Raw genomic sequence first — 26775 nt, forward strand, 5'->3', positions numbered from 1 at the left:
GGGGGGTCCTTTGCCCTCCTCCTCGTGTCTCTCGTCTCTGGGCTCAGCCTGCCTTGGGAGACCCCGTATGGAATGAAAGTGAGCTGCTCCCTCCCTATGGCCACTGGGATGCCCCATCCCAGGTTAAGATCCCGAGCTGGGGTAGGCCACGCGCCTCACGCCAGCGACCACAGGAGCACCATTCTGGGTGGGTATTCTGTTTAATGCCATTTTCACCAGCAGGCGTTGAACCAGGGGCATGTTCCCCGGCTGCCCAAGAGACCTCAGGTATTGGGAGCAAGCCCTTCACAAGCCAGCAGTGGGTACTGGGGTCCCTGGGTGGTCCCTTCTTGGGTTCAGCAGTTTCTTTCCCCACAAATGGGGTACCTGTGAGAGGCCTGGGAGCCACGCCCTCAGAGCGGGGAGCCCACTTCTGCCTTCTGCACCCGCTCACTCCTGTGAGTGCCATCGCAGTACGGGGGTTTCTGGGTGGCCTTGCAGGTACAGAGGGCCACTACACGGGTCTCCTGGGCCTTGAACTTGAGTGGGGATAGGCCAGTGCGTTGGAAGAAGTGGGAGCCATCACAGAAGGGCTGGTAAGGGAAAAAGAGAAGTTAGAGACGCAACCCCACCTGCTGGGCTGAATAGCGCACAGTGTTTAGGGCTCAGGCTCCTGAATGAGACTGCCTGGGCCCCCTAGTTTTACCCCCTTCATCTGCAGTGTGAAGGTAATAGGAGAGCAGTCCCTAGGCAGTAAAACAAATAATGGTTCTTTTGCATTTTGCCTGTAGGAAGCGTTTGGTAAGTAGGAGTCTTTAATGCATTAGTCTCTGGGGGATCCAGAGGGCCAGGATAAAAGGGCAGAATTTTCAAGGTGAAACAGCACTGATAGGTTTTTTGATTTTTGAAGGTTTATTTATTTATTTAATTTTTGAGAGAGAGATGGGGCACAAGTGAGGGGGGGGCAGAAAGGGGGAGAGAGAGAGAGAAGCTGGGCTCACCCGAAGTGGGGCTCAAACTTACCCAATTCGGAGCTCAAATTCCCCCGATGCAGGGCTCGAACTCACAAACTGTGAGATGATGACCTGAACTGAAGTCCGATGCTTAACTGAGCAGTTAAAACCCCACTGATAGGTTTTTCTAAAACATCTCTGATGGGGAGTTTGGGTGGCTCAGTCGCTTAAGTGTCCCAACTCTTGGTTTCGGCTCAGGTCATGATCTTAAGGTTCGAGAGTTCGAGCCCCACACGGCATGGAGCTTGCTTGGGATTCTCCATCTCTCCCTCGCTCTCTGCCCCTCCCCAGCTTGTGTGCTCACTCACTCAACTCTCTCTCTCTCAAAATAAGTAAACTTAAAAAAATAATAAAGTAAAATGTCTCGGGGTCTCCACCGGCTCGTGAAATTCATTTCCATCCACATATTCTATGGGTAAAAACTTCTCCGTGTGGGAGACAGCCTGCCATGCACAATGCTTTAAGACTGGGGTATCAGTTTTGTTCGGCTCCAGGAAACATGGGCGCATGTTACAGGGAGTGGATGTTACAGGGAGGAAGGGGATGTCCCACGGGGAACTGGCTGCCTGTTGCAGGAATATATTTCCCATCCTTCCGAAAGCTGCTCAAGCAGAGACTGGGTAATGGAAACTGAGGCCTGCCTTGACTTGCTAGTTAGTTAGGCAGGCCTCCTGACCTAGGGTAGGGTAGGAGACGAGAGAAGTATACAAATAAAACCCAGCAACCTGTCTCAGAGGGCAAAAGCCAAGAAGGCAGAGTGCCAGACTGTGCTAGGCCACACTATGGCTGGCATTCCCTAGAGCTGCTCCACCCTCACGAGGACCCGCTCAGGGTCAAGAGAGTGGCAAAGTAGGACTTGGGACCCTGGGCTGGGGCACCACATGACACCGCTTGGAGGCGCACAGTTCAGAGCTCAGTTTAGGAAGGAAAGGGGCTCAGAGGCTAAGAATGTGGGTCAGGTTCCTGCTGGAAGGAAGGCTCCTGGGGCGGAAGGGAGAGGAAGGTGAGAGCAGGCAAGGCGACCAAGGAAGCCCCATCACTAGAGGCTTTGCAGAAGACACTGGCAAGGGGCACCTGGGGGTCTTCCCAATGTTGGGGTCCAAAGCCTGGGAACCTTTGGCTCAGATGCTTCCTGGAAGGGGGAAGAGAGGGGGAGAAAGACAACCCAGCCTCTCTCCTTTGAGCGGGGAGTCCAGACCACGCCTCCGAGGGGTCGCACCAGAAGAGGGCAGAGCCCTCTCAGAATTCAGAGAGACTGAGTTTCTCTGGCCTTGTGTCAAAGTGTGGATACAGAGAACAGGGAGCTCAGGGCTGTGGGTGGTGGTGCTGGCCAGACAGCATTCTTTCACCCCCAGCCTCCCTTTTTGTGTGTGTATGGGTGGGCGGGAGGAAGAGGAAGGTCTTGGGCAGGAGCTCCCAGGAGATACCTGCTGTCCCAACCAGGGGTGTCATATGTTAATGACAGGGGGTAGGGGTCTCTCACCTGCTGCTTGCTGCGGCCACACACACACCACCTGTAGGTTTTCCCAGCCACCAGCTCCACCCTAATGGGTGTCTTCAAGGCCACCACGGACTTGGCTGGCGTTTTAGGGAACCATCGGGCCTGCGGCAAGGGAAGATGAAGGGCTTGGGGTCAGCCCCATGCCCAGCAAGCACTTTCCTGCCTTTGGACTTGTCCAGTTTCCCAGTGGCTTAGGGCAGGCTTCCTCTGCAAGAGGCTGATCTGATGCCACCCCACAAGGACATTCCCCCAGGTTCCCACAGGACACCATAAGGACTCTGAGCTCCAGACAGGGAAGAGACTTCAAGCCCATGTAGGCGCTCCGGCTGGCTTCTGGGCCCAGCTACCTTCCTTTCAACTCCAGGCTCCCACTTGGGGACTAGGAAGGGAAGGGCCAGGATCCTGCCAGCCTAAGCAGGGTCACCTGCACCTGGGGCTGTGTTTATCAGGCACTGCTGTTCCCAGCGTGGAAGCCTGGCTCCCTGCCCTGTGCCCTCTGGTCACCCTACCTCCCCTGAGCCAGTGGGAAGGTGGCTACAGTCAGGGCTTTCTGAGGTTGGAGTCTGGGAAACAGGGCTGACTCTCTCGTTCCTTCTCTGATCTCTAGTTTTAGGGTCTCTGGGACTGGGGGTACTTGGGCGGAGGCAAGGGGAAACTGGGTACTTACCAGCCAGGAGGAGACGCCCCGCCTCTGATTCAGCGTCTGCAAGGTATGTAGGCATGACTAGACGGTGGTTTGGAAACACACAAAAAGAAAAGAAAGAAAAAGTCAGTGGAAAGCGTTGGACTTCCAAAAGGGTCATCTGGGAGGGACGACAGGACCCGGCGGGGGAAGGGGGAGGTAGCAGAAATAAGAGAGTAAGAAAAAGGGGTCACAAAACAGGAAGTGGAGTTGCTGGAAGGTGCGGGGGGCACCCAGCCTGCGCTCAGCGGGGGAGGGCCACAAGGCGCCAGGCGAAGCGGGACTCGGGGACGCGCAGCCGCGGGACAGCGGGGCGGGGCCCTGGAGGGGCGAAGGGGCGGGGGTGGGCAGGCGGCCGGCGGCGCGGCCTCGGGGTGCTCACCCGGGCCGCGGGCCGCAGGGGCGCCCCCACGCCACCCATGCCGGTCCCCGCCGCTGCGCCGCGCCGGCTCCGCCCCGCGCCCGGGTCACCTCTCGCTCCCGCCCTCCCGGCCGGCCCAGCCCGCCGCGGCCCGGAAGACGCCGCGGGGCTCCGCGCGGGTGGGGGCCGGGGCCTGCGCGGTCCGGTGCCCGCCGCCGCCGGAAGCCAGGCCGCCCTCCCCCCCCACACCCCCCGCCCCGCCCCGCAGCCTCCCCGGCCCCCCCGGGGGCGTGTGGCGGGGGCCGTCCCGGCGTCCGCTCCGGTTGCTGCGTGCGCGCGGAGCCACCGGCGGGGAGCTTCGCCTCCGCCTTCCTGGCGTCCCCGTGTGGGCGGGGACCTCCCGGGAGCCGGCCTCTCTGGCGGAGGCCGAGGCAGCGGCTCCGTCTCCTCACCCAGGGAACCTGCTTTTTCAACAGATTCCCGCCTGGCCCAGGCGTACACATCACGTCCCTGTGGGTGGGCACAGGTATTTGGGTCTTTGGAGCATACCGGTGCGCGAACTACTCGTTCTAAGTGCTTAGAGAAATGGAACCGACCCCCCCCCCCCGCCCCCGCCTCCCTCCCGAGGCTCCCACAGTTGGCACGCCCCTCCCTTTCCCTTCAATAAAGCCAGACAATGCAGGGGTCTTTGGATTTTTTTTTTTTTTTTGTAAAACATTCTTTTATTAAAAGAACAAGTGCTGTTTACGAACTGCCCTTCGTACAAATAACATCCGTTATACAAAGATACAAGATCCGGGTTATGCACAATTCCAGGCTCGGAAGTGAAAGGAGGGGGCATTGCCTTTCGGGCTGAGGATATAAAGGAGGTTCTAGAAAGAATGTAAAAGGAGCCCCTGGGTTTGCAAACTCTGGCTTCCCCTCCCTGCTCCCCTAGGAAGGGTCTGCTACATTGAGACAGGCTGGGATGGACAGAGGGAAATGGGGCTGGGAGTCAGGGTTTGGGTCTCCAGTCCTGCCACCTGAGTCCCAAGTTGGGCTGGAGGAAGTGAACAAAGGACAATGAAGGCACCCCTCAGTCCCCAACTTTTCAGTAGATCAAGTCAAAGCGGTCGGGAGCTGGACACACTTTGAATCCAGATTGATGTGACTGGAGGGAGCCAGGGTACTGTGCCCTGCCCCCTCCACATTCCCCACTGAAGGGACCTTAATCCCTCTGGGCACCTCGCCCCAGGAAAAATACATTGATATAGAGGAAAATTGGGAGCAAGCTGCCTACTCCTAACTTTGGCCCACCGCTCACCAGGGAAGATGCTCGAAGTTGGCCAAGGGGAGCCCGTGCCTCTGAAAAGTTGTCTGCATTTCCAGCTCAGGGGGGAAAGGGAAGTGTGGAGGTTACCCTTTCTCAGAGCTGGCCCTGGCTCTGGCTCCCCTCACTTGTCTAGGCCTTCCCCGGGAGTACTTCCCTAGCCCTCAGTACAGGAATGGGTGGGGTGCTCTCGGCCTCAAGGTTAGGGCACCAGGAGGCAGCAGCAGACCCAGGAGCCTGAGGGGAAGACACACACAAATAGGAAAAACTTAAAAAAAAAAAAAAAAAAAAAAAAGCAATCTTTAAAGTGTCATTGTCTATGGAAAGGATCCATCAGCTCTGAGCTAAGACAATCAGTGCTACATAGATACCCTCCCACCTGGGCACAGCCCTGCACTCACACACACAGGGACAGACAGACAGCCACATGGAGGTGGTGCAGTGGGGGGCAAGAGAGCCCAGGACCAGGAGGCCTGGGTCCTGAGGGCTGGTCCTGGCTCTGCCCCGAGCCCCTGCCCCTCCTAGGCTTGGAGCTATCACCTGTGAAGCGAGGAACTGGCTCAAACCACCCCTAAAGACAGGTCCCTTCCAGCTGTGACATTCATGCACCAGTCGTGACTTCGGAGCTGGACAGGGGTTCTGCATGCACAGCCCTCACACCTCCACACTGAGCGTGATTACACACGAAGCTCTGCTCATGCATTTTCAGACTTCATTTCCGCCCTGCAAACCACATCCTTTCGCTCTGCTAGGTAGAGATATACAAATCTGTGTCTTTTTCCCACTCCCCATCCAAATTCGTCCTGGAAAAAGGGACCAAGGCTGGGAAAGGAGGGTGAGGTCAGTATAGCCATTCCCCCTGCATTGGGACCCTGAAGATCTCCAGAACTTTCTTATAAAGCTCCCTCCGAAGAAGGAAATGTACTCTCTCTCTCTCATGCCCCTCTGTCCCAAACTGAGGGACAACAGCAATCCATACCCAGCCTGGGTCCCTTCTTCAAATCTAACCTACCTGGTGCTGCACCCCAGCCTGGGGAAAGCTGGAAAACAAAAGACTCTTGGAGATGAGAACCCCAGACTCTCGGGTGCTGGGAGGGAGGGGGGAGGTCTTGGTTCCAGTGCACTAAATCATAGGGACCTCTCACTCTCTGCCCCAGCAGCCTTGGAGCGGGTTTACTTTCCTCAGCATCCAGAACAGAAGTTGACTTCAGTTCTTAGAGGGCCGGCCTTGGGCAAGGGTGTGAGTGTGAATGGGCAACTCTTCTAAGAACCTCTGAAGATTATTTTTCTTTTCAGTGGTTCGGGGGCAGGGAATTAGAGAGCTTAATAGATGAAGATGAATGAAATGCTGAATTCTATCGTTTCTTCCTAATTGATATTTAGCATTAATAAAAAGTGAGTATTTCTGAGGTCATCACAACTGCCTTCCCCCCTCCCCCCAAGCCCTTGCAAGTGCCTAAGAAATTGCCTCTGAAGGATTCCCACCCACCCCCTCCTTTATCAGCTCCCTAACATCTTACAAAGTCTTATCAACAGGAATATTAATATTATTTTCAGTATCAGAAAAAAACCAGTTGAGCAGCACAGGCAAAAATATATCTGCACTACGTTTCTGTCGTTGCCAAAAATATACACATCTTCTTTTCTTTATTTAAAAAAAAAAAAAAAAACCAACAACAACAAAAACCCAAACGGAAACACACACAAAAAAAATCCACACATGCAAACACTGACGAGACATGAGCTTCAGGGAAAGCTGGAAAAGCCTTCTCCTGGCTCCAACCCCAGTGCAACTGAAACACAGACACAGGCTTCACCCTTGCCCTTCTCTCCTGGCTGCCCTACTGGCCCCTCACTCAGCCTTTGCCACCAAAGGCTCTGAGCAGGTGGGGGCTCTTTAAGGTGAGAATTGCCCCCACACCCTGAGGGGGGGAATAGCTGGTGGGTGAAGGGACAGTTGTCAGGTCAGCTCAAGCTGAAGGCTCCCCTGGTTGGTGGGGGCAGGGGTGGGGGTAGGGTGCAGGGGAGCAAGCTGGCTAATTCAGGGAGGGAGGTTTTCACTAAAGGAAGTGGCACTTTACCCCCCCCCCCTTTGCCCCATCCCCCCATCCCTGGGACTCCCTTCGTGCCAGGGAAGCAAGACAGACCATCAGCGGCGGTGGGGGGGGGGTGGAGAGGGGAGGTTTGAGGGGGCACTGAGACCATGTGGGGTCTGGGGGAGGGAAGGCAGGATATTACCCTGATTCAAAGCCCCCAGCCCCCGGTTACTCTCCAATATTGGAGTACTGTTCTGGTTTTGTTAACCATTCACGCCCCAGAAAGGGACCAAAGTTGGTGAGGTGGGGAGGGTGCAAACAGAAGCTGGGAGCCCCCTTCTGGTGCCGCCTCATCTGAGCACTGCTCCTATCCCTGCCCTCGGCTGCCCCAGGTCCAGGGGGAGTCAGACAGACAGACGCGAGCACACACACACACATACACACACGCACGCAGACACACATGCACAGGCTCACAGGCACACGCTCTCTGAGTCAGGCAGCTCCATCTTCCCACCCTCCGCACTCCTAAATCCAATAGTGCAAACAAGGGACAGGGCACTAAAGGGGGCTGGGCCTCCTCCCCTGCCCTTCCCCAGCCCGTCACTGGGGGCTCCAGAGAGGTGGGGAGGCCTGGGCTGAGTTTGATGCCATCCTGCCCCTTCCTCAGCTCCCTAGTCTGTGGGCTTTTCCAAGCTCAGCTTGTAACCCTTGTTGGGGCGCAGGGGCAAGGGACCGGTGAGACACAGTCCAAGGGATCTCTTCTGCCACCTGCCCAAGTTGGGAAGAAACTGCAGGTAAAGCAGGACTACTCCTTTCATAAGAGATTTCCGCGCAGGGGCAGGCCCAGGGCCTATCCCTCCCCGCCTCTCCCCACTCAAGTGCTGATCCATTTTATGTGGAAGGTCCAACCAACCCCCCACTTATGCCATGGCCCACTTTGCTCTTGGAGGACCTCAAAACATTTGCTGAGAGTGGGGGCTCCTAGGTGGGCTTGGAGCCTGTCCTCCCTCTGAGCCCCTCACAAAGGGGTCAGTGCAGAGGGAGAGGGGGCCAATGGAAGGGGCATCCCTCTCCGTCTCAGTCCTCGGCACCAGGAGCACCCCACACTCCCCAGGCCTCGGCACATGATCTGGGCTGAGGCTCTCCAGTGTCTGGGTGCAGGTGCCTGCTCCAGGCTAGGACCCCTCAGGCCAAGATCTGCCCCCTCCATCTGGGGGTCAGGAGGGGCTGGGTGGATTTAGCCTTTTTCCTGGTTGGCTGAGGTTCCTTTGTCAGCGGTCTGGAAAGAGAGGAAGGGAGGCTGGGGGTTTAGGAGGTGTCTGGTCCTAACACCCAGTTGAGAACAGCTGCCTGGGTCAAGGAAGCTGTTGTAGGGTACAGTGAGGGAGCCCCGCTGAAGCCCCTGCCCTGGGCTCTTGGGCTAACGTATTCTTTATTTCGTGGGTGTTCATGTGTGTGGGAGGGGGGGGAAGCGGGGAGGGGGGGCAAGTTGCCCTGCACAAGGGCACCCAGCTAAGCAGGTACGTTCCAGCCAATACCAGCACCCTGGGCTCTGCCTGTATACCTTAAGAGGAAAAAGAGAGGACCTTTCTCCAAATGGGCCACCCAGAGCATCATCTTTTTCTAACTGGTCCACTCAGAGAGGAAACAGACTTTTCTAACTGGTCTTCCCAGAGGAACACTATTTTCTAATTGGTCCTTTTTCTGTTAGCCCATGCTCAGAGTTTATCGTGGATCTAGCCCAGGCCCTGGGGTCTGGGGCAGGGCACTTTGCTGGCCTAGGGGTAGTTTCCTTCCTCCTTCTGATGACACATCTAATGATGTACCTTCTGATGTTCCACCTCTGCCCATCCCGGAGAAGGGAGACAGGAGGACGGCCTTGGGCCCCCTACTCACCCCTCCTTTGGGACCACTGCCGTCCGCCCCCGACAGGCTGAGGAAGGGGTTGGTCTGGGCAGTGAGGACTGGAGGTCCGCCCGCTGCTGCTACTGCTGCGGCCGCAGCTGCTGCAGCCATGAGACTCGTGTTGTTGCCAAGCGAGGGAGCCACCAGGGCTCCGGCGGGCAGCAGAGGTGGGGCAGACGCCGTGGGCAGCAGGCCAGGGGTGCCCGCGGACAGCAACGGGGTGGAGCTTCCTGCCAGCAGGCTGGCCATGGGCAGCTGGGAGCCCCCGGCCATCTGCAGCCGCTGCAGCTCCCGCTTCTGCTGGATCTGCTGGATCATCTGGTAGACAACAGTCTGGTGTTCCTGCAAGGGGGCCACACCACTCATGGGCCAGTGGTCCCCAGGGCTAGCTTGCCCTGCTTGGCCCAGGCCCCATCCCATCACCCTGGAACTATGAGGAAGGAGACCTGGGGGACCGTCAAGTTTCTGTTTCCATCTCCCTACCTGGGGACTCAAATCTTCCCATCTGGATCAGAAAGCAGTCACTGCCATCAGTGTTTGGCAACTGGGGCACTACTGGCCAAGTGCTGGAGAATGTTTAACATCCTTGGCCCCACCCCCTCACTGAATCAGTTCCTGTTGTTATGACAACCACAAATGCCCTAGGGGTGGCACGACCCCAAGTTGAGATATAACTAAGCTAGGTCAATAGTATTCCAGCCCCCCCCACCTTTTGTTTTGTTTTGTTTTGTTTCATTTAAGACTCATTTATTTTTGCTTTAAATAGGCAAGGCATTTTCAGTGTTCCAAAAACCAAAACAAAATATCAAGGTTTACCTTAAGAGATCTTGCCCCCACCCCTGTTCCCATCGGGCCCCTATAGGTAACCAGCTGAATTGGTTTCCTGTGTATCTTTCCAATGTTTCTTTAGGGGAAAACGATTATGTTTTCTATTTTTTCAACTCTCTCCTTTTTAAAAGGAAGAACTCCTTTTCTCCACAGGAAATCTTAGCAGAACCCAGCACGTAAGACAGACCCAAAAGGGGCTGCTCCGGTTGAGAGGGTGTCACCTGCTCAGCCACAGACCCTGAAGATCCCCCTGAAGATCCTTGGGGCTGGGATTGGAAATGCTCAGTAACTGAGGACCCACCACTCTCCAGACCTTGTCACTAGGATGTTATCTGGGGCCACTGGAGCACCCCTTCCGCAATGCCCAGGGGCCTGAGAGCAACCCTCATCCCCTTTGCCCCCACATGCCCCACAGGGGCCCAGCCTGGGGCTGCCCTCCCTCCTTCTATGCCGGCCTGGCCCAGGCTGGCCCAGCCCCTGACATGGGCCCTCCCCACGGAGCTGGAGCAGGCTGGGAGGGGCGGGCATTACCGGGGTCAGCTGTGGGGAGGCCAGGAGCTGTTGGAGCTGCTGAAGCTGCTGCTCTTGCTGCTGCAGGAGATGTCTCTGCTGCTCGGTTAGGCTGAGACAGGGGGACAAAACACACACTATGGAAAGGGGCAGGGACATACGCCTCCCCCCTCCCCGCCAAGTTCCCGGACTCCCTCAGACCCAGGTGGAGAAAGGCAGGGATGTGCGGTTTTGGAGGGCTAAGGAGAAACAGAGCGAGCTCAGATACTGCCCTGGGAGGGATACAAGTCAGATGGAAGAGCTTTCCCAAAAGGGAAATCAAGATTGGGAGTGCAAGAAAGAAACCGGCGACTTTGTCCCTGGAGAGCTACCATCCAGAGGGCACTCACATCTAACATCTGGGGAGTACCTGGGACCAAGAAGTGACTAGATTCTATACCTTGTGAGACTGGAGAACATTTTTCCTTTAAGGGGGACTGTGGGTGTTTGGGGGAGTCCCTCCCAGAGCCAGCCTCCCCGTTCCCTTCCCCAGGCTGAGCTCTCCCTCACCTGTTAAGACAACCTGGCAGCTGCAGCGTGGGGGCCCCGCCAGCCTGGCTCAAGCCCGCAGGGTTGGGGGCGGCAGCCCCATTCAACCCCCCCAGGAGCCCATTGAGGGGCAGGGCCCCGCTGCCCGCCAGCCCCCCCAACAGCCCCTCAGCCATGGGCATGGCCCCCAGTCCCGCTGCCCCCGGTGCCCGACCCAGCCCGTTCTGCGGCTGGGGCGGGAGCGGGGCAGGGGCCCCGGGCAGGGCCAGGGGCAGAGTAGCAGGGCTCTGCTGGAGCAGGGGCAGCGGTGGGGGCGTGCTGTGGAAGGACAGCGACGAGCTGCTGCGGCTGGGGCAGCCTGAGTGTGGGTCCTGGGGAGGGAGGGGGAAGGGAGGGGTCAGAGGGGCAGGGGGCCAGCATGACCTCTCTGGCCCCCGGCCCAGCACCCACCAGCATTCTCACAGAGCACAGCCCCCCTCCACCTCACCCAGCAGAGCCACCCAGGAGAGAGAAGCAAGGCCCAGGGATAAAGGCTAAGAATCCAAAGAGTCCTTCACAAATCACGTTTACAAATCACTTCCTGGGGGCCCAGCACCCCTTGCAATCCTGGTTTAATCATGAACAGTGACGATGGTGGTGGCCATCTAGCGAACCAGAGCCAGGGTTCAATGTGTGACCTGTACCATCTCGTTATTCCCACACGTGGGTGAAGCCATTGATTCTTAGACAGGCCCTGTTAACTCTGCAGGCAGGAGAGCAGTGGCTGGAGTGAAAGGCTCAGGTTCAAACTCTACGGTCCACAATTCAATGGCTTCACTGGCTTCTGTGTTAGTTTACTCACAATGTGGGGGTGATGGCAGTCCCTACTCCACAAGGTTATTGTGAGGGCTAAACAAGCCAATGCTTTGAAAGCCTCAGCACAGGAGGTGATTTCAGAGGGGGAGTCTGTCATTAATATTCGCTATGATGATGATGGTGATTGCGCAAGTATGTTAAGAAGCCAGTTCGATTCCAGTAGCAACCACCACATAACAATAGCGACCGGTACCCCAACCCCCACCAATTACACAGGGATTGTTTTGTGTGAGGCACTGTAATAAGCCCTTCGCAAATACTTCTCAGGGGCCTTCCCTAACCACCTCATAACTCCAGAAGAACCCCACCCCCACTCTTCCTCACCACCCTCAAATTATTTCCACTTTAGCCCCTTTCCTGGTTCGTGATTATCATTTTCTTGGATTTACAGTCTACCTTCAGGAGCAGGACTGCGTCCGTTTTGCTCACTGATTGCGTAGCCAGTGCCTGGCATCAAAAGTAGGCACCTCATAATCATTATTTATTGAAGGAATGAACGGATCAGTCAACCAACTGCTCAGCCAATCACTTCACTGCCCAGCCTCCAATAGCTGTAGGGTGGAGATGAGACCAGAAGGCCCTGGCGCTTCCCCTCCTGCCCCCCCCCCTTGCCTCTCCCCGCGGCGCCCACCTCGGAAGACGTGGACAGAGAGTTGTCCAGGCCAAGGCTGTTCTTCCCCGGGGGGCTCTTGCTGGTGCTTAAGGAATCGCTGCTGCCGGCTGAGGGAGGGGAGCAGGGAAGGAGGTCAAGGGCTGGAATCAGGGCCACGTCGCATCGCCCGGCAGAGGCCCCTACTCCCAGACTGGGTGGGAGTCCCCTTACCTTGGGGAGGCAGGCCATAGGGCCCAGGGACTGGGCCGTTGGCGGCAGGCAGGGCGGCAGGCAGGGCGGGGAAGGGCACAGAGAGCTGCACGTTGAGAATCTGCAGCCGCTCCTTCTTGGCCGTCAGGCTCAGAATCTGTTCCTGAAGCCGCTGGTTTTCCTTCTGCAGCGCGTGCAGTGCCTTCAGCATCTCCACGACTGCGGAGAGAGGGTGAGAGCGCCTGAGCCCGCAGGCCTGGAAACGGGAGGCCAGGCCTGGGGGCGGGGCGAGAGAACCGGAGGCGGGGCCTGGAGGGCGGGGCCTGGAGGAGGAAATCGGTCTGAGACCTAAAAAGAGAAGGCAAGGCGCCTGCCGGCGAGACTTGGGTGAGCTCGGAGAGGCGGGACCTCGGGAGCCGGAGGTGTGAGGACTGGGGGCGGGGCCTGAGGTTCGCGGGTAGAAGCTGTGATAAGGGTTGTGGAGGCCGGAGGAAGTTGGAGCATAGGAAGGTAAGGGCCAGGAGGCCGCGGGGGCCGAAGGCGGGGTGCACAGGTGGCGGGTCCAGGTGCGGGGCCTAGCAAAGGTTAAATACAGATCAGGCCCGGGTAGCCAAGAGTTAAGGCCGAGGCGGGGCCAAATGCGGAATCTTAAAAGGTCTGGGGACCTCGGAGAAAAAGGTGACCGAGTCTGGGGGTCCTAGGGCAGGTCTCCCAGCCCGGCTGCACCCCTCCTCACTGTTGACACCGGCCTCGCCGTCGCCCTGCTTCTCCAACAGCTGCTCCATGTTAGTTGTTCCGGGGGCTGCTGGGTCTAATTGGCTGCCCCCGCAGGATGCAGACGCTGTCTGGTCAAAGAGTGCGGGGAGGCTGCTGATGGGGGACCTGGGGTCAGAAGAGAAAACCAGGGTCAGGCTTACCTCACGTCCCCACTCCTGTCTCCCTCCTCCTCCCTCAGGGGTTCCAGTCGTCCCCTTTTGGACCCCACCCTCTCCTGGCGCCCTTCTCTCCGCCCTCTCCTCCCCTCAGTGTCCCTCCAGCCCCGCTCCCAGCCCCTCCCCCAAGCCGCCGCCCCCTCCCTCACATGGAAGACAGACTCTCCTGGGGGGAGGTCCCCCGACACCGGAAGCTGCAGTCCTCCAGGTCTGGCTCTTGGAAGGAGAAGGGGAGCAGGGATCAGCGGGGAAGGGGTGCCGTCGGCCTCACGGTCCCCGCCTGGGAAGTGGTGCGGGATCTGGGACTTTACCGCACACCCCTTTCCCCCAGCATCTCCCCCAACCCCAGACTGGCAGCTCTAGCTCTTAAGACGCTGGTAGCCCTGGCTTAGAAACCTGGCCCCTTGGGAGGCACAGCCAAGGGATCTGGTCTCTTCCCCTTTCTCTAGGCACAAAGGCGGCCGCTGCCTGGCTTCTTTTGGAACCCCCTCCCAATTTCTTCCCTGGTGCTTTCAGGGTTATAGAAATTCGGGGTCTACACAGTCTTGGATTGAACTTGGGCCCGATACTTGCTCTGTGACCTTGGGCCTGCAACTAGAATCTCTGAATTGGTTGTGATGAAGATTAACAATAAGGTAATAAATGTGAAGTGTTAGCTGTCCTGCAGCAAGCCCGTAATAACTGTAGCTATTATAGTTTTGTGCGACTTTTCACATTCATAAACTCACAAGTTGGGTTGCCAAACCTTTTTGTTGGGCCACAGAATTCCAATGTGCGGTTTGGAAAATGTAGTCACCCTGCGCTGTCGGGTCATTAATTCTGGAGTCGGATTCGGCCCCTTTTAGAAAGTTTACCTGAACTGGCGGCCGGGAGGTAGGCTCCGCCCCCTAACCGGCCAGGTGGTGTCTCTGTGCCAATCAGCTCTCTGGGGCTGGGACAACTCTCCCGGGAGAGGGAGGGGCGCTTGTGAGCCTCCCCCTTAACTCCTAAATACCCGGAGAGCAGGTTGCCCAGCTAGTGGACTCCCTAGACGCCCATCCCAAGGACTTACTAAGAGGCCAGCGGGGAATTACGCTGCAGTGACCAGAGAACGGGGCTTGAAGTCAGGACCAGAATTGAGCTCCAGCTCTGCCCTTCTCTACTTGAACTGCCTTGAGCAAGTCATTAAGCCTTTTTCTTCTGTGAGATGGAGCAGTAGTAATTAATTCTGCCAGGTCCTACCCGTCCCATCAGGGGATTTTAACGTGAAAGTATACCCTGGTTTGCTGTGTGTGGATTTTTTTTTTTTCAGGGTGGGCAACGGCCAGAGGGAGGGGGCAGCCAGAAAGCCCTCCCATCCTTTCTGGGGTGACATGCAGGTGACGGGTGCCCCTTTGGTCTTTGGGAAGAAAGGGGAATGGGATCGGAGACACGTACCTGTGTGGCTGCTCTCGGCCTGGGTGAGGAGGGGGTTAACGGCACCCATGGGGGTTCCAAAGATGTGGGTAGAAGGAAGGCTAAAGGTAGAGCCAGCCAGAGAAAACACCTGAGGGAAAGGAGGTATAGTCCAGCCTGGTGGTTATTCTTGGATCTAGGGCACAACTGTGTCGGGGGAGGAGGGGATCAGGGAGGTGTACTGGGGAGGAGAGAGGGCCAGTGAGAGGAAGACATTCTCAATCTCTCCCATGGAGACCTGGGGTCCTAGGCAGCCTGTCCCCCACATGTCTAGGGATGGAGGAGCCCAGGAGTAAGGCCTCACCTGAGTGGTGGAGATAGAAGCAGAGGAGGAGGGGAGGGTGCTGGTGAATGGGGAGCGGCTGAGGCGGGGCAGGGCCGAGGTCCCTGGGGGCCCCAGCAGGCTGGAGGAGAGGGGGGTGCTGCAGACAGCTCGCAGCATTCCACCACTGCCGCCGTGGGAGATGGGGTCCTTATTACTGGTGTAGATGCCTACAGGCAGAAGGAGGACACAGAGGGAAGCTTAGTCACCATTCCCCCTCGCCCTTCCTCCACCAGGTGGCTGGGGCAGCCCCTCCCCAGAGAGAACACTCCCCTGGGTCTGGCCACACACAGCAGTCTAATGCTCTCGCTACAAAGATGTCACATCTGCCTGTGACGTCTGCTTGATGTACCTGCTTATTAGACTGCCCTGCCCAGACCTGGGGGAGTCCTGGCTTTTCTATTAGGTAGGTCCTGTTGGCAGTCTACCCCAAACTCTCTCACGACAAGCCTGCAGATGATGGGTATGGGGGAGTGTCTCAGAGGTGACTATCTCTTCCCTCCTTTATCTCTGTCTTTCGGAGCAGCTTCTATCATCTCCCTCTCACTGCATGTTTATGCCTCTGTTCCCTCACTAGAGTGGCTGGGCCCTGAGATGTCCAAGGGTCACTAACCTGCCCCTAGCAGGGGAGACTCCAGGCTCAGGCTGGGAAGGCTCCCTGAAGGCCCAAAGGTGCGGGAAGCCAGACCACCCAGGCCAGAGCTGACCAGGGAACCTCCGGAGAAGGGTGAAGCAGCAGTGGCAGTAAAGCCAGCCAGCTGGGCACTGGGCAGCGAGGGAGCAGCTGGACCCCCAGCCCCCTCCTTGTTCCGGCTGCCCTTGGGACGTCCTGGTCCATGTCGGCTCCTCTTGCTAGCTTTGTGCTTCTTCTCCTTCAGGCCTGTCTCGGGGGTCTCCTCAGCAGGCGCAGGGGCAGCACTCAGTGTGGGCATCCGCTTGTGGGTGCCTGCTGAGGCCCCGGACCCCGACACGTGGGGAGACTTATAGTCTCCAGGGGACGGGGCCCGGGCCCGGCCCGAGCTGGACGTGGTGGTGGAGAAGCGCATGATGGGCCCAAAGCCAGAGAAGACCACCTTCTGCTCAAAGAGATCAGCCTTGGGGGGCTCGGGGGCTGAGGGAGAGGGGGGAGCCGAAGGGGTGGGGGCTGCGGGCTTGGAGTACTTGTCCTCCTCTGGCTGCTCCAACTTGGGGAATGCCGAAAAGTCGGGAGAGCTCTGCAGGGACGAGACTGCACAGAGGGAAAACTGAGTTACAGCTGGGCCCCATGTCCCTCCCACCCCACTCCCAAGGGCACTAGCTGGAGAGAGCTCTGGGCAGGGATTGGGGAAGCCACCGTTCCTGTCCCAGCTCTGCTGCTGTCTCTATGTCTTGGGACGAGTGTCCCCAGCTCTGGCTTTCCCACATGTGATAAAAGAGGAGAAGAACTCCTGCCTAACTGATCTCACTGTACTGTAGAGATTATAGGAGATCATTAGTGTTGACACTTTAAAAATGCCACCTTATGGCACAAGGGGATAACAAGTGCATACTGTTAGGGCAGCAGAGGAGTGGGACCTGAGAGGGACTGGCTGGCGGGGTGGGGGGGCGGTTTGGAGAGGAGTCATTTGGTGGGGATCTCCCATCTTTAACCAATTTAAGAAGCAAATGAGATGCAAACCAGTATGCAGAGGCCCTTGCTAGAGAAGCTCTGGGCTGGCTGAAGGCTGTCCCACCCCCAGCTTCCTCCAGGATGCCCACACTCACCTGCAGGCTGGAAGGGCCCCCCAGAGGAGGAGGAAGAGGAGGAGGAAGAGGAGGAGGAGGAAGAGGCGGAGGTGAAACTGCTCACACCTTTCCCACTGCTCAGTTTCTTCCCCTTGTGACTCAGGCTATGGCTGGAAGACTTTTTCCCCTTCGAGTCCCTGCTGCTCTCAGAGGTCTCCTGAGTGCTGGCCTCATGGTGGGAGGAGGAGGAGGCTGAGGAGGGGACCTGAGAAAGGAGGAGAGGGAAGGCTCAAGGCCCGCTGTCCCCGCTCACCCAAACCCGGAAGTGGGGCAGGAGAACACAGGGCTCAGGCTCTACAGGGAGAGCCCAAGTTTGCTTTGGAAAGGACTTGTGGGTGGGGAGCCCAGAACAGGGAAGTGGGTGTGAGGAGAGAGGAGTTGGTCTATCCTTCACCTGAGGCAGAGGAGAGTGAAAATAGTCCCCAAGCCTGTACTGATGTGCCCATCTGATCATTCATCCTTTAAAGAAACGCTTAGTGGTGCCAAGAGGGCTGGACTTGGATGGGCCTGTGCTGGGGAGAGGGACCACTGCCCCGGCCCCATCCTTGAGGCCTCCAGTCACCACCCTGCCCTCCCCGCACACCCTGAGCTGCACCCCAGCAGATACCCCGATTCCTGGCCACGCTTGTGCCCCTCCTAAACCACCTGAGCTTGCAGTGCCCAGCCCTCTGCCAGGACAGCCTGGCTTCGCTGTCCCCGGAAAACTTCTCATCCTTCCCAATTCAACTTGGAAGTTCATGAAATTCTTCCATGGGGCCACCTGGATCCCTGGGGTGGACCCAGTCACTCTTATCCCTTAGTTCCAGAGCTCTGTGCACTCACATCAGCCACGTCAACAGTTGCCACACTGTTCTGAAATACACAGTCCCTGTGTCCGAGGCTTCCAGCAACCCCTCTGAGGGCAGCAGGGTAGTGGCTGGAGGAGCATGGGCTCTGGGGTCAGGCAGAGCTGGCTATGAGCCTCGTGGGCTCTACCATCGACTGCTGTTACGTTATTCGGTCTCTCAACCTCGCTGAGCTTGTGTCCTTACCAGACCAACTATGCCTCTTTGGAGAGTCACGAGGAGCACAGAGCCAGATACGTAGTATGGGGTCAATAATGATGATGGCTCTGATGCCAGTGGCTGCTATTATTATACCGCAGAGACAGTGTCCTGTGGTAGGTTAAGAGTACAGGCCCTCAAGACTGCCTGTGTTCAGATCGCGACTCCACTACTTACTAGCTGTGTGCTCTTAGGTAAATTACTTAACTTCTCTGTGCCTCAGCTTCTTCATTTATCGGACAAGGTTAAAAAAAAAACAAAAAAACACCTAATTCATTGGATTACTTTAAGGATGAAATGAGCTAATAATCCCCACGTACTCCATCCATCCCCCTGTTCTAGAAGTGACAATGGCATGTGGTGAGTGAGTGAGTTAAGGCTTCGTATTACTGCCAGGGATGGTGCGTTTCCTCCTGGTAGAGACCAGGTATTTAGTACATGAACAAATGCTAGAGGAAGGATGGATAGGGCGATGAGAGCCACCCTTCCCTGGGTGGAGGCCTGGTCTCTGTCTTCCTCTTTGTTCTTTTCAACAGCTGGAGTTCTGAAGGGAGCCAGATGTGGTTCTGAGAGCAAGGGAGGAGAGGGGCTAGGGGGAGGGGTAGCTGAAATGCTGGGGTGGGTGGAGGGGGATGGGCAGAATGCTCCTACATGTCCAAGGGGACAGCTGGCCACTGGGAACTCCCATATCTTTGGCCGTATTTCCACCTGCGTAAAGGCCCCAGGGAAAGGTCAGGGGGCAGGAATGACAAGCTTTTCCAGGTGAGCCCTGGAAAGCAGGCTGGGAGGGGGTTACCGGGAGGGACAGTTGCCACAACATCACCCTGGAAACCTGACACCTGAGCCTCCTGCTAAGATGCCCAGAGTTCCGCCAACCTCCTCAGGCAGGTGGAGGTGAGTGGGTCCTAGTGGTGACAGGAAGAAGCAGCTTTTCTCCAGGCCCCTGTGCTCCTTCTGTGGGTGGTGGGTTGTGGGGGGCGGTGGCTGGAAGGAGGGGAAGGAAGGGCTGCTCTGGCTTGGATTAGCGACTCCCTAGCCTCGGGTAGGGCCTGCCGGTTGCTCCTCCAGATGTTGCCCATTTCTGGAGACAGGCCTGACATACCAAGCCCTGGGAAGGGTGAGAAGAGTGGGGGTTTTGGGGTGCTGTCCATGGGCCTGCCCCATGCACCATGGATTTCGGTTGGGAGCCAGGCTCTGGGCAGGGTCCTGATGTGGGGGAGGGGGGAAAGCGAAGGGGTCCTCTCTGCCTATCTCTGGGGAAATGGGCCCCAGAGCTTGGAGAACCAGCTTGAGTACGGTGCCCGCAGACAACAGCTCAGGGCTGAGGCTCTGTCTGGACACAGGCAGATGTAAACATCTGGCAGCCAGCAGGCAGGGCAGCACCCCCCACCCCACCCCACCCCACCCCTACCCTCCTGGTTGGTCAGTGGTTGGTGGGGCTGAGGAGCACAGGCACCCGCTGGGCTAGAATAGGGGAATGGAGAGGGGTGGGGTGGGGTGGGCAGTAGAGGCACATTAACCAGAAGCTGCTGAGGCAGTGCCCACAGTCCCTGGCTCACTCTGACCCTCGCGGCGTGCCTCCCTCCCCTACCGTGGCCGTTCCTCCTGGGTGTGGGCAGCAGTACCTTGTCAGCAGTGGGGACCACAGGCGGGGTGAGGATGCTGGGGGGTGACTCAGGCCGCTTCTTGTGCTTCTGTTTAAGGCGTTCTTTGTCCTTTCGACTCTGGGGAGGGAGAAGTGACCAGATACAGGTTGTGGGGGACAGTCTGGGGGAGGATAAACATGACATGTGCATGAGGAGAGGGGTCGCCTCTCAGGGATGGCCTTTGTGGGCATCATCTCCCCCTGTGGAGGGACTGGGGGACTTAGGCTGGAGGAGATCGGCTCAGGCAGGTCGCTCTGAGAGCCAACAGCCCCTCCCCCTCATCCTCACTGCTTGCTAAAAATAGCCTGTCCCATTATCACGCCAGGGACACAGAGCACCACACACATGAGCGTGTACCTGTGAGGGTGTCCACCTGGGGCGTGGAGCCGTGCAGAGGGTTGGGGACCGGGTGCACCGTGATGTATGGCGCGAGGGGACATACAAAACTGGGCTGACACACGGCTAGACTGTGGAGGTGTCTGCAAACGTGCAGGGCCATGTGTTGAGGGCTTGGGAGACACTGTCACGTCACGGGGAGGACATGGAGATACGGAGAGCCCCAGAGAAGCCACGCCCTCATCTTACCCTCCATGCCCCTCCTGTGTCACTTTCTCAGCCTCCTGCTGGCCCTCAGTGGCCTCAGAGGAAGGAAGGGGGCACAGGGGCACCTTGTGGTGGCTTCTTAAAAAAGTTATGTGTTTGCAAGTGTGGGCAGGAGGGGGAGAGGAAGAAGACATTTATTTACCTTCTTCTGGCCCCTTTCATGGTGGGAAGGGTGCTTCTCCTGCTGGGTGGACGGAGAGGCTGACCGGCTTCTCCGGCCAGCAATAAAGCCGCTGCCACCTGCCCCTGTACCACCGCCTCCTGCTCCTCCGCCACCCCCGCTGGCATGCCGGGATGTCTTCTGGGGAAAGAATAGAGAGGAAATGCCAAACCCTCCTTTCGATAGCTTAGGAGAAGATTCCTGAAAGTCAAATGATCCCGGGGGCCAGTTCTTCCCACCCGCCTTGTCACTAAAAGGACCTTGTATCTTCAGTGATGCTCTGCTCAGCAAAAGGCATCCTCTAGCCTTAAATGCGAGCGCTTCCCAAGCTGGCTTATCCAATGCAGATTCAGCAGCCGAGGCCCAGAAGAGCTAGAGGCGTCTTGGCCCCAGCAAGGTACCACTGGAGGTAGGACGAGGACCTGGGGCTCTTATTTTCCACCCTCCTCTTTCCAGGGTGCCTCTCGACCCATCTCAGGCAGCCTGAGCCATGGCCCAGGTCTGCCTCTTTCTCTGGGGTAGAGGACAGAGGGGGGCCCTCACGGGGAGTCCCTGCTCCCCTGAACCCCATACCCCTCCTCCCCACCAGCCCAGACACTTCCCTCCAGCCACCAGCTCTTTCTCTCTTGATCCTGGCCCTCCCCCTCCACCAAACACAGTGGTTCCTTCCGTCCCAAAGGACCTGATGCCCCTAAGAAGGGGGAAGTAAACATATGCAACAGCAAAAACCCAGATACATGATCCTCGTGCTGCCTCTCCCCCCAGCCAGGGCCTGCCGCCTCCTTCCCTTCACTGCTGATGACTGCCCCCTGCCTGACAGCTTCACCTGTGCCAGACTTGCAGGTGTTTCCTCTAAGGTCACCCACTACCTCCCAACTGCCAAATCCAAGGACTAATTGCAGGCTCCGTCCCACCCGGTTGCTCCCCCGTGGTGGGTACCGCGCCTACCTCGCCAAGCACTAGACTCTCCCCTTCACGGACCCCATCACACCTTGCCCCACCATGTCCTGCTGGGCACTTGAGGATTCCAGCCCAGCCTTCTATACTTGGGCCTGCCACCACTACCCTGCCTGGGGGACAGACAGCCACCAATGCCGAACATCCCCATTTGGCACCTCCTATTAGCCACACTGAGCTCCCTACCTTGTCCTAAGTCCTCATCGAACCCTGAAACCAAGGTGACCGTATGATTTATGATCCAAACCAGGACACTTTTGAAAACAAAAGGGGGAACTATTAATAATTACACCGGGGTGATGGGCATGAAATGGAACTATCGAGGCCAGAACAGGACATGCCAACCCTACAGAAGGCCACTGCACCCCCTGTTCATAGCATTCCCAGGTGTCCAAGCACTGAGAGCCAGGATCCTACATAGTACCCTGAAATCCTCCTTCTCAGCCACCCCCACATGTGAGCCTGTCTACCTAGAAATCATTCTAGAGTCCAGCCTCCCCCCTCCAGCCCTGCCCTCCCCCCCCCCCCCCCTTCTCACAGCTGTCTCCCAGCCACCAGCCTCAGCCCTTCGGATCCAGCTTCACAGTGGCTTGCCAGGGCAATCTTCCTAAAAAACAAACCTGATCATGTTACCCTCCTGCTTACAAGCCTGTGGCCTGGGGGTGAGGTCCAAGCTACATTCACAGTCCGGCTGCAGCCTCCCTTGCCAGGATACCCCCTAGTTTCTGGAACATACAGGTCTCTCCACAAACATGGAATAGAACCCCTCCTCCGGCCACTCCTTGGGCCCCTGAAGCCTAGGGCAGAAGCAGGCCCCGCTCCAGCCCTGCCTGAGCGTCCGGTCATCTCCTGCCTCATCCTCACCAAGCACTATGTTCTGTTCACAAGTTCTCTTTTCCATCTCAGGACTTTGCCCATGCCAGTCCCTCCCCCTAGGACTCATTTCTTTCTGTCTTTGTTTGGCAGGTCCCCAAGGAGCTTGCAAGTCAAACTGTGTGTTCTGATTCCCACACACTAGCTGTGGGATGTTGCACAACCTAAGTGTGGGTCTTAGTTTACTCATCCGTAAATTGGAACGATACGGTACACCTAGTTCTTCGGGTTGTGGGGAGGACCACATAAAACGACACATGGAGAGAGCTGAGACAGAGGCTGGGGCACAGTAACCCCCTCGGATGTCGGCTCTTACTGCTTCCACCTCCACTCAGCTCAAATGCTGCCTCTTCCTTAAAACCTCCCAGGCTCTGACAGGCAGAGTCTGAGCCTTGTCTTCTGGAACGGGCTGCCTGGTTCAGCCCTCTTTCGCCCACCTCGGGCTGGGCTTCAATCTGTTCCTTATCCAGTGGCACGCTCCTCGGGGCAGACACTGGGTTCCTTCCACCTTTGTCCTACCAGTGCCAGGCACCGGCCTGGCCCAGAGCCCACACCCTCTAAAGCTGACTTAGAGGGTATGGCTGACTGACCCACTCGTGCCCTGGCCGAGGAGACTCACCATTTTGCTGAAGTGGTATTTGCAGTAGCCGCAGTACTTGACGTTGTCTACCTCCAGCACTTCCTCCTCGCATAGCAGGCCTGCCATTTGGGCACTAACCGGAAAAAGGTCAGCCTGAGAAGGGTGTGGCCACAGACCAGACCAGCCGCCTTCTTCCCACCCTCCGGGACCACCGCTAGGGTGAGGCCCAGACCATCCGGCGAAATCACCGCCATCACCACCAAAGAGACAGTTGTCCATGGCAAACCTCGGAGCGGGTCGATGCGGCCGGCCAGGGATCCCGGAGAACCCTGGAGGGGGTGCGGGACGGGCAGGGGTCTCACCAGGTGACGTGGAAAGCTTGCCGACATCCATGGCGGTTACAGGTCATACAGGCTCCTGAGGCTGCCTTGCTCTCCCGGCCCTGCTCCTCGCAGATGTAGCAGGTCTGCAGGACACAGTGCAATTGTCCCCTCCTCCCTTCTACCTGAGGGATCCCTTGGCCTTCTCCTCCACTCTATTCTCTCCCCGTGATCCTAGGTCGGTGCCATCCAGTGGGAGATTTTGCGATGATGGAAATTTTCCCTACCTTGCTGTCCAACACAGTAGCCACGAACCACACAGACTACTGAACAACTGACAGGTGGCTCGTGTGACTGAGGAGTTGAATTTTAAATTGTGTTTAATTTCAATTAGTTTACATCACCACATGTAGCCGGTGGAAACTAGATTGGATGGCACCGTCCTTGGGCGGGGAGCCCTGTAAGGCCGGGGACTATGTCTGCCTTGCTCACTTATGCCCACCTCTGGGACTCTGCACGTTGTTCCTTCTGCCTGGACCTGGAACCCCATCCTCCTCAAGGCTGGCCTCAGCCTAAATGTCGCTTTCCCTGACCGATTTATCTGATGTAAGTGCCGATGATTTATCTGATGTAAGTGCCCCCCCCACCCCACAAGGTATTTATTTCAGTACCTTGTTTGTTTTCTTCACAGCACTTACCACAAACTGCGTTTTTTTTTTTTTTATTTGCCTGTTTATTGATATTTACAGCCTTCCCACACAGAAGTGTGGGTTCCATGGGGCAGGGACCACATCTGTTTTGAGTACCTCAGCCCAGGTTCGGCACATAGTAGGCACTGAGTAAAACGTGTCCAGCCAATGAGCAAGTGAACTGCTTGCTAAGGTCCACCCACTGGACCGTGCAGTATTACCGCAAGGGAGGCTACTGCTTCACTTTGAGCCCCAGAGCATAAGCACGTGCCAGTCAGTGGCAGGTGCCTACCCACCTCCTGAGTCCCCCTTTCGGCTGGACAGAATCAAAGGACACTGGATGGAGAGAGAGAAATGGAGGGACCCAAGGACGGTGGGCCGGGGCGCGGAGCGGGGGCTGGTACAGGGCGTGGCACGGGCGGCTGACCTTGTTGAAGCGATCGTGAGGCACGTACTGCAGCACGATGGGCTCCATGGTGAGCACGTTGGCAAACTGCACCTCCGGGATGTAGAGGGCACATACCACGTGGGCCCAGCCTGGGGTGGCGGGGGGCTGGCCTCAGCTGCCATGGCAAGCCTCAGACCCTGGCCCCTCACAACCCCACACTGCGGACAGTCCCCTCCTCCACAGCCTTCCCATCAGACTCCAACCTCCATCCCCACCCTGCCCCCCTCCCCCCTGCAGTCCACTCCTGACTTCCCAGACCCTGCTCAGGGGGCCTTGCTGACCTCAACCGATGAACTCTGGGGCTCAGGGACCCCCTCACCTCCATTATCAGTCCTCTTCAATGCCCCGTCTTTGTGTGGGCACAGCTCACACCTCTGCCAATGCAAGGGGGCACAGGGATTTGGAGGGGGGTTCCAAAAAGGAGTGGGGGATCTGCTGAGCTGGGCCCTTCCTCAACACACTCAGAGGGCCCCAGGACGAAATAAGCTGTCTACGGGGGATGTGTAGGGATCTGGAAGAAACGGGGTTGCCCATGAGTGGTAACTGTCGGAGATGAGTGATGGGGACAGGAGGTTCGTTGTAGTATTCCCTCCACTTTTGCACATGTTGGAAACTTTCCATAATAAAAAGTTCAAGCAAACTAACAAACATAAAAAGCTCAGTGCAGGAGGTGGCGCAGAGTGAAGGATGAGCTGCGGGAGAGCTGGGTTGGTGATAGATGTGCAGGAAACAGGAAGTCCTGTGTGACAGTCCCACCCCAGCCTCAGCCTCAGCGTCCCCTAGTTTAACTGGGAGGAGACGCTCAGGTGTACAGAAGTGGGGAGGGAGTCTCAAACTCACCACCCTGGCTGCTCGCTCCTGAGATTCACATTTCCGGCAGAACCAGGGTCCCGTTGGCACCTGGACGATGCCATAGCAAGCTGGGGGTTGCGGAGAAGAATTGCCAAGTCAGCCCTGGTTTTTTCCAGAGCAACTGGGGGAAGAGGGTAACTCTAAGGGTTGCGTGGGGGGGGGGGGGTGTTGTTGTTCCCCTGTCTGGAGTCACTCACTAGACAGCAGGACCACAAGGAATGCCCCACAGCACATGGCCAGCCTTCAACCACACAACCAAACACTCCTGGCAGGGGTGAGAAGTCTGAGCCCTTGACCTTAAACTTCTAGAAGACTCCCTACCCCATGCTCTTTCTGGATCTGTTTCCCAACTCCTGCCTGGGAAGAGTCCTCATCATCAGGAATAGAGGAAACCAGAGGGACAACATTTACAACAGTCAAACACGTTTTGTTGTTATGGGGAGGGGGGGGGGGCATTTCTTAAAGGGCCAGTAAGAGAAGAGGTGGGGAAGTAGGGGGTCCAGGGACTTCATCTTAAGCCTGTAACTGTAATAGGTACAGGTCAAAAGGCAAGGCCAAGGGCAGGTGCAAGTGCAGGTAACCAATAGGAGAGTGGCGGGAAGAGCGGGCAGCGATAGCATTAAGGGCTGTCCCGGGAAGGGGGGGGGGGGCAGCTGGCTGTGCCAGACAAGCCGGAGATGCCAGCCTGCGCCCTCGGCAAGACTCCTCAAGGAGTTAACTCCCGAACCATGTGCTGTTGGGGGAAACTCCAAACCTCCCTCTTCTCTTCCCGGCCCCCTGCACAACCTCGCTCCTATCCGCAGCTCTTCCCGGAGGATTTTAGGAGTCCCTTCTCCCCTGGGACCCTTCTCCTCCCTTCCCAATTCCGCTCCTCCCAGTATCCGGAAGCGGGAGGGGGGGATGACCCCCCCTTGACCTCTCCCTCCGGGAGCCGGGACCAAAATAACCGGGCGGGAGGGGACACCTCGCAGGTAAACATTCCCCCAGCAGCCCCGACACTGGCGGTGTGGGGCGCCGAGAGTGCACTCACTGCCCCCTAGTCTGTCCCCAAACTCCCTCAACTTGGGGTGGGGGGCGCGGGACTGGAACAATAGGCAAGAAAACAATGCCTGACCCGGTCCTCCAGGACCGGGCGGGGGGAGCCCCCTGACGCCTCCCTTCCCTTCAGGTGGGGTGGGGGAGGGGCGCCCGAGCCCCAGGAGGTCCCCGGAGGGCGCGGCCGGGGGCTCCCTGCTCGCGCCGCCCCCGGGGTCCCGCCGCCCCCCGCGGGCCACCCCCGTACCTTGGTGGACAGCCACGCTGCACGCGTGCCCATCACAGTAGACCAGCGGGTTCTCGGCCCAGCCCCTCTCGTCCGAACATACGCAGCAGCCTCCTACCATCTCCTTCATACTCCCATGAGCTCCCTCCGGGGCTGGGGCGGGGGGCCGGCCGGCGGGGGTCGGGGGTCAGGGGGGGAGGGAGGGAGCGGGGGGCCGCGCGCCTCCTCGCTCCCTCCTCCTCCTCCTCCGCCGCCGCCGCTTCTTTTCTTTGCCTCCTCCTTCCTCCTCCTCGGCGTCCTCCTCCTCCTCCTCCTCGCTCGCTCTGTCTGGCCGCCCCCCCCGCCGTGCTCTCGCCCTCATGCCCCGACGGGCCCCCCCCCCCCCCGCAACAATGAGACCCGCGCGCCGGGTTCGCCCCCTCCGCGCCGCGCGCCCGGCTACCAGGGCCGCCCGGCCGCCGCACAGCCCGGGCCCGGCGGGGGAGGCGCCGAGTGGCACATCGCGGGCGCCCGCCCGCCCCGCGCCCGCCCCGCGCCGCCCGCTCACGCGCCGCCCCCCCGGCCCCCCTGCCCGGCCGCGGC

The 26775-nt window shown here is 58.0% G+C and overlaps 1 protein-coding gene across 6 annotated transcripts; it reads right to left on the reverse strand.

Moving 5' to 3' along the window:
• Window positions 1-181: 181 nt before the first annotated feature.
• MLLT6 (MLLT6, PHD finger containing) lies at window positions 182-26487 on the reverse strand. Of its 6 annotated transcripts, XM_047845482.1 has the most exons (22): window positions 26215-26483; window positions 24921-25000; window positions 24400-24454; window positions 24060-24169; window positions 22986-23089; window positions 22663-22756; window positions 20196-20354; window positions 19430-19528; window positions 16741-16966; window positions 15611-16225; window positions 14980-15167; window positions 14658-14766; window positions 13391-13457; window positions 13046-13191; window positions 12331-12528; window positions 12139-12227; window positions 10674-11023; window positions 10146-10236; window positions 8778-9128; window positions 3161-3217; window positions 2476-2595; window positions 182-572 (listed from the first exon to the last, which is right to left on the reverse strand). In XM_047845482.1, exons 1-22 carry the CDS (start codon window positions 26321-26323, stop codon window positions 393-395), a joined length of 3597 nt encoding a protein of 1198 aa, XP_047701438.1. In that variant the 5' UTR covers window positions 26324-26483; the 3' UTR covers window positions 182-392. The 6 variants fall into 6 exon arrangements, with proteins under 6 accessions (XP_047701438.1, XP_047701433.1, XP_047701434.1 ...); XM_047845477.1 differs by lacking the exons at window positions 182-572; window positions 2476-2595; window positions 3161-3217 and adding an exon at window positions 4230-8160 and having other exon boundaries at window positions 20196-20351; window positions 26215-26487; XM_047845478.1 differs by lacking the exons at window positions 182-572; window positions 2476-2595; window positions 3161-3217 and adding an exon at window positions 4230-8160 and having other exon boundaries at window positions 16828-16966; window positions 26215-26487.
• Window positions 26488-26775: the final 288 nt, after the last annotated feature.

The sequence above is a fragment of the Prionailurus viverrinus genome, unplaced genomic scaffold (assembly GCF_022837055.1).
Source record: "Prionailurus viverrinus isolate Anna unplaced genomic scaffold, UM_Priviv_1.0 scaffold_35, whole genome shotgun sequence".
Lineage (NCBI taxonomy): Eukaryota > Metazoa > Chordata > Mammalia > Carnivora > Felidae > Prionailurus > Prionailurus viverrinus.

Bases quoted from the DNA above. Each gene is read 5' to 3' on its own strand.
- MLLT6 (XM_047845482.1), bottom strand. From the start codon at position 26,323: ATGAAGGAGATGGTAGGAGGCTGCTGCGTATGTTCGGACGAGAGGGGC. The intron at 16,226-16,740 runs GTGAGTGTGGGC...CCCTCTGTGCAG, and splicing joins GGGGCCCTTCCAGCCTGCAG to TCTCGTCCCTGCAGAGCTCT. The intron at 9,129-10,145 runs GTAATGCCCGCC...GCCCCCTTGCAG, and splicing joins CCTCCCCACAGCTGACCCCG to GAACACCAGACTGTTGTCTA.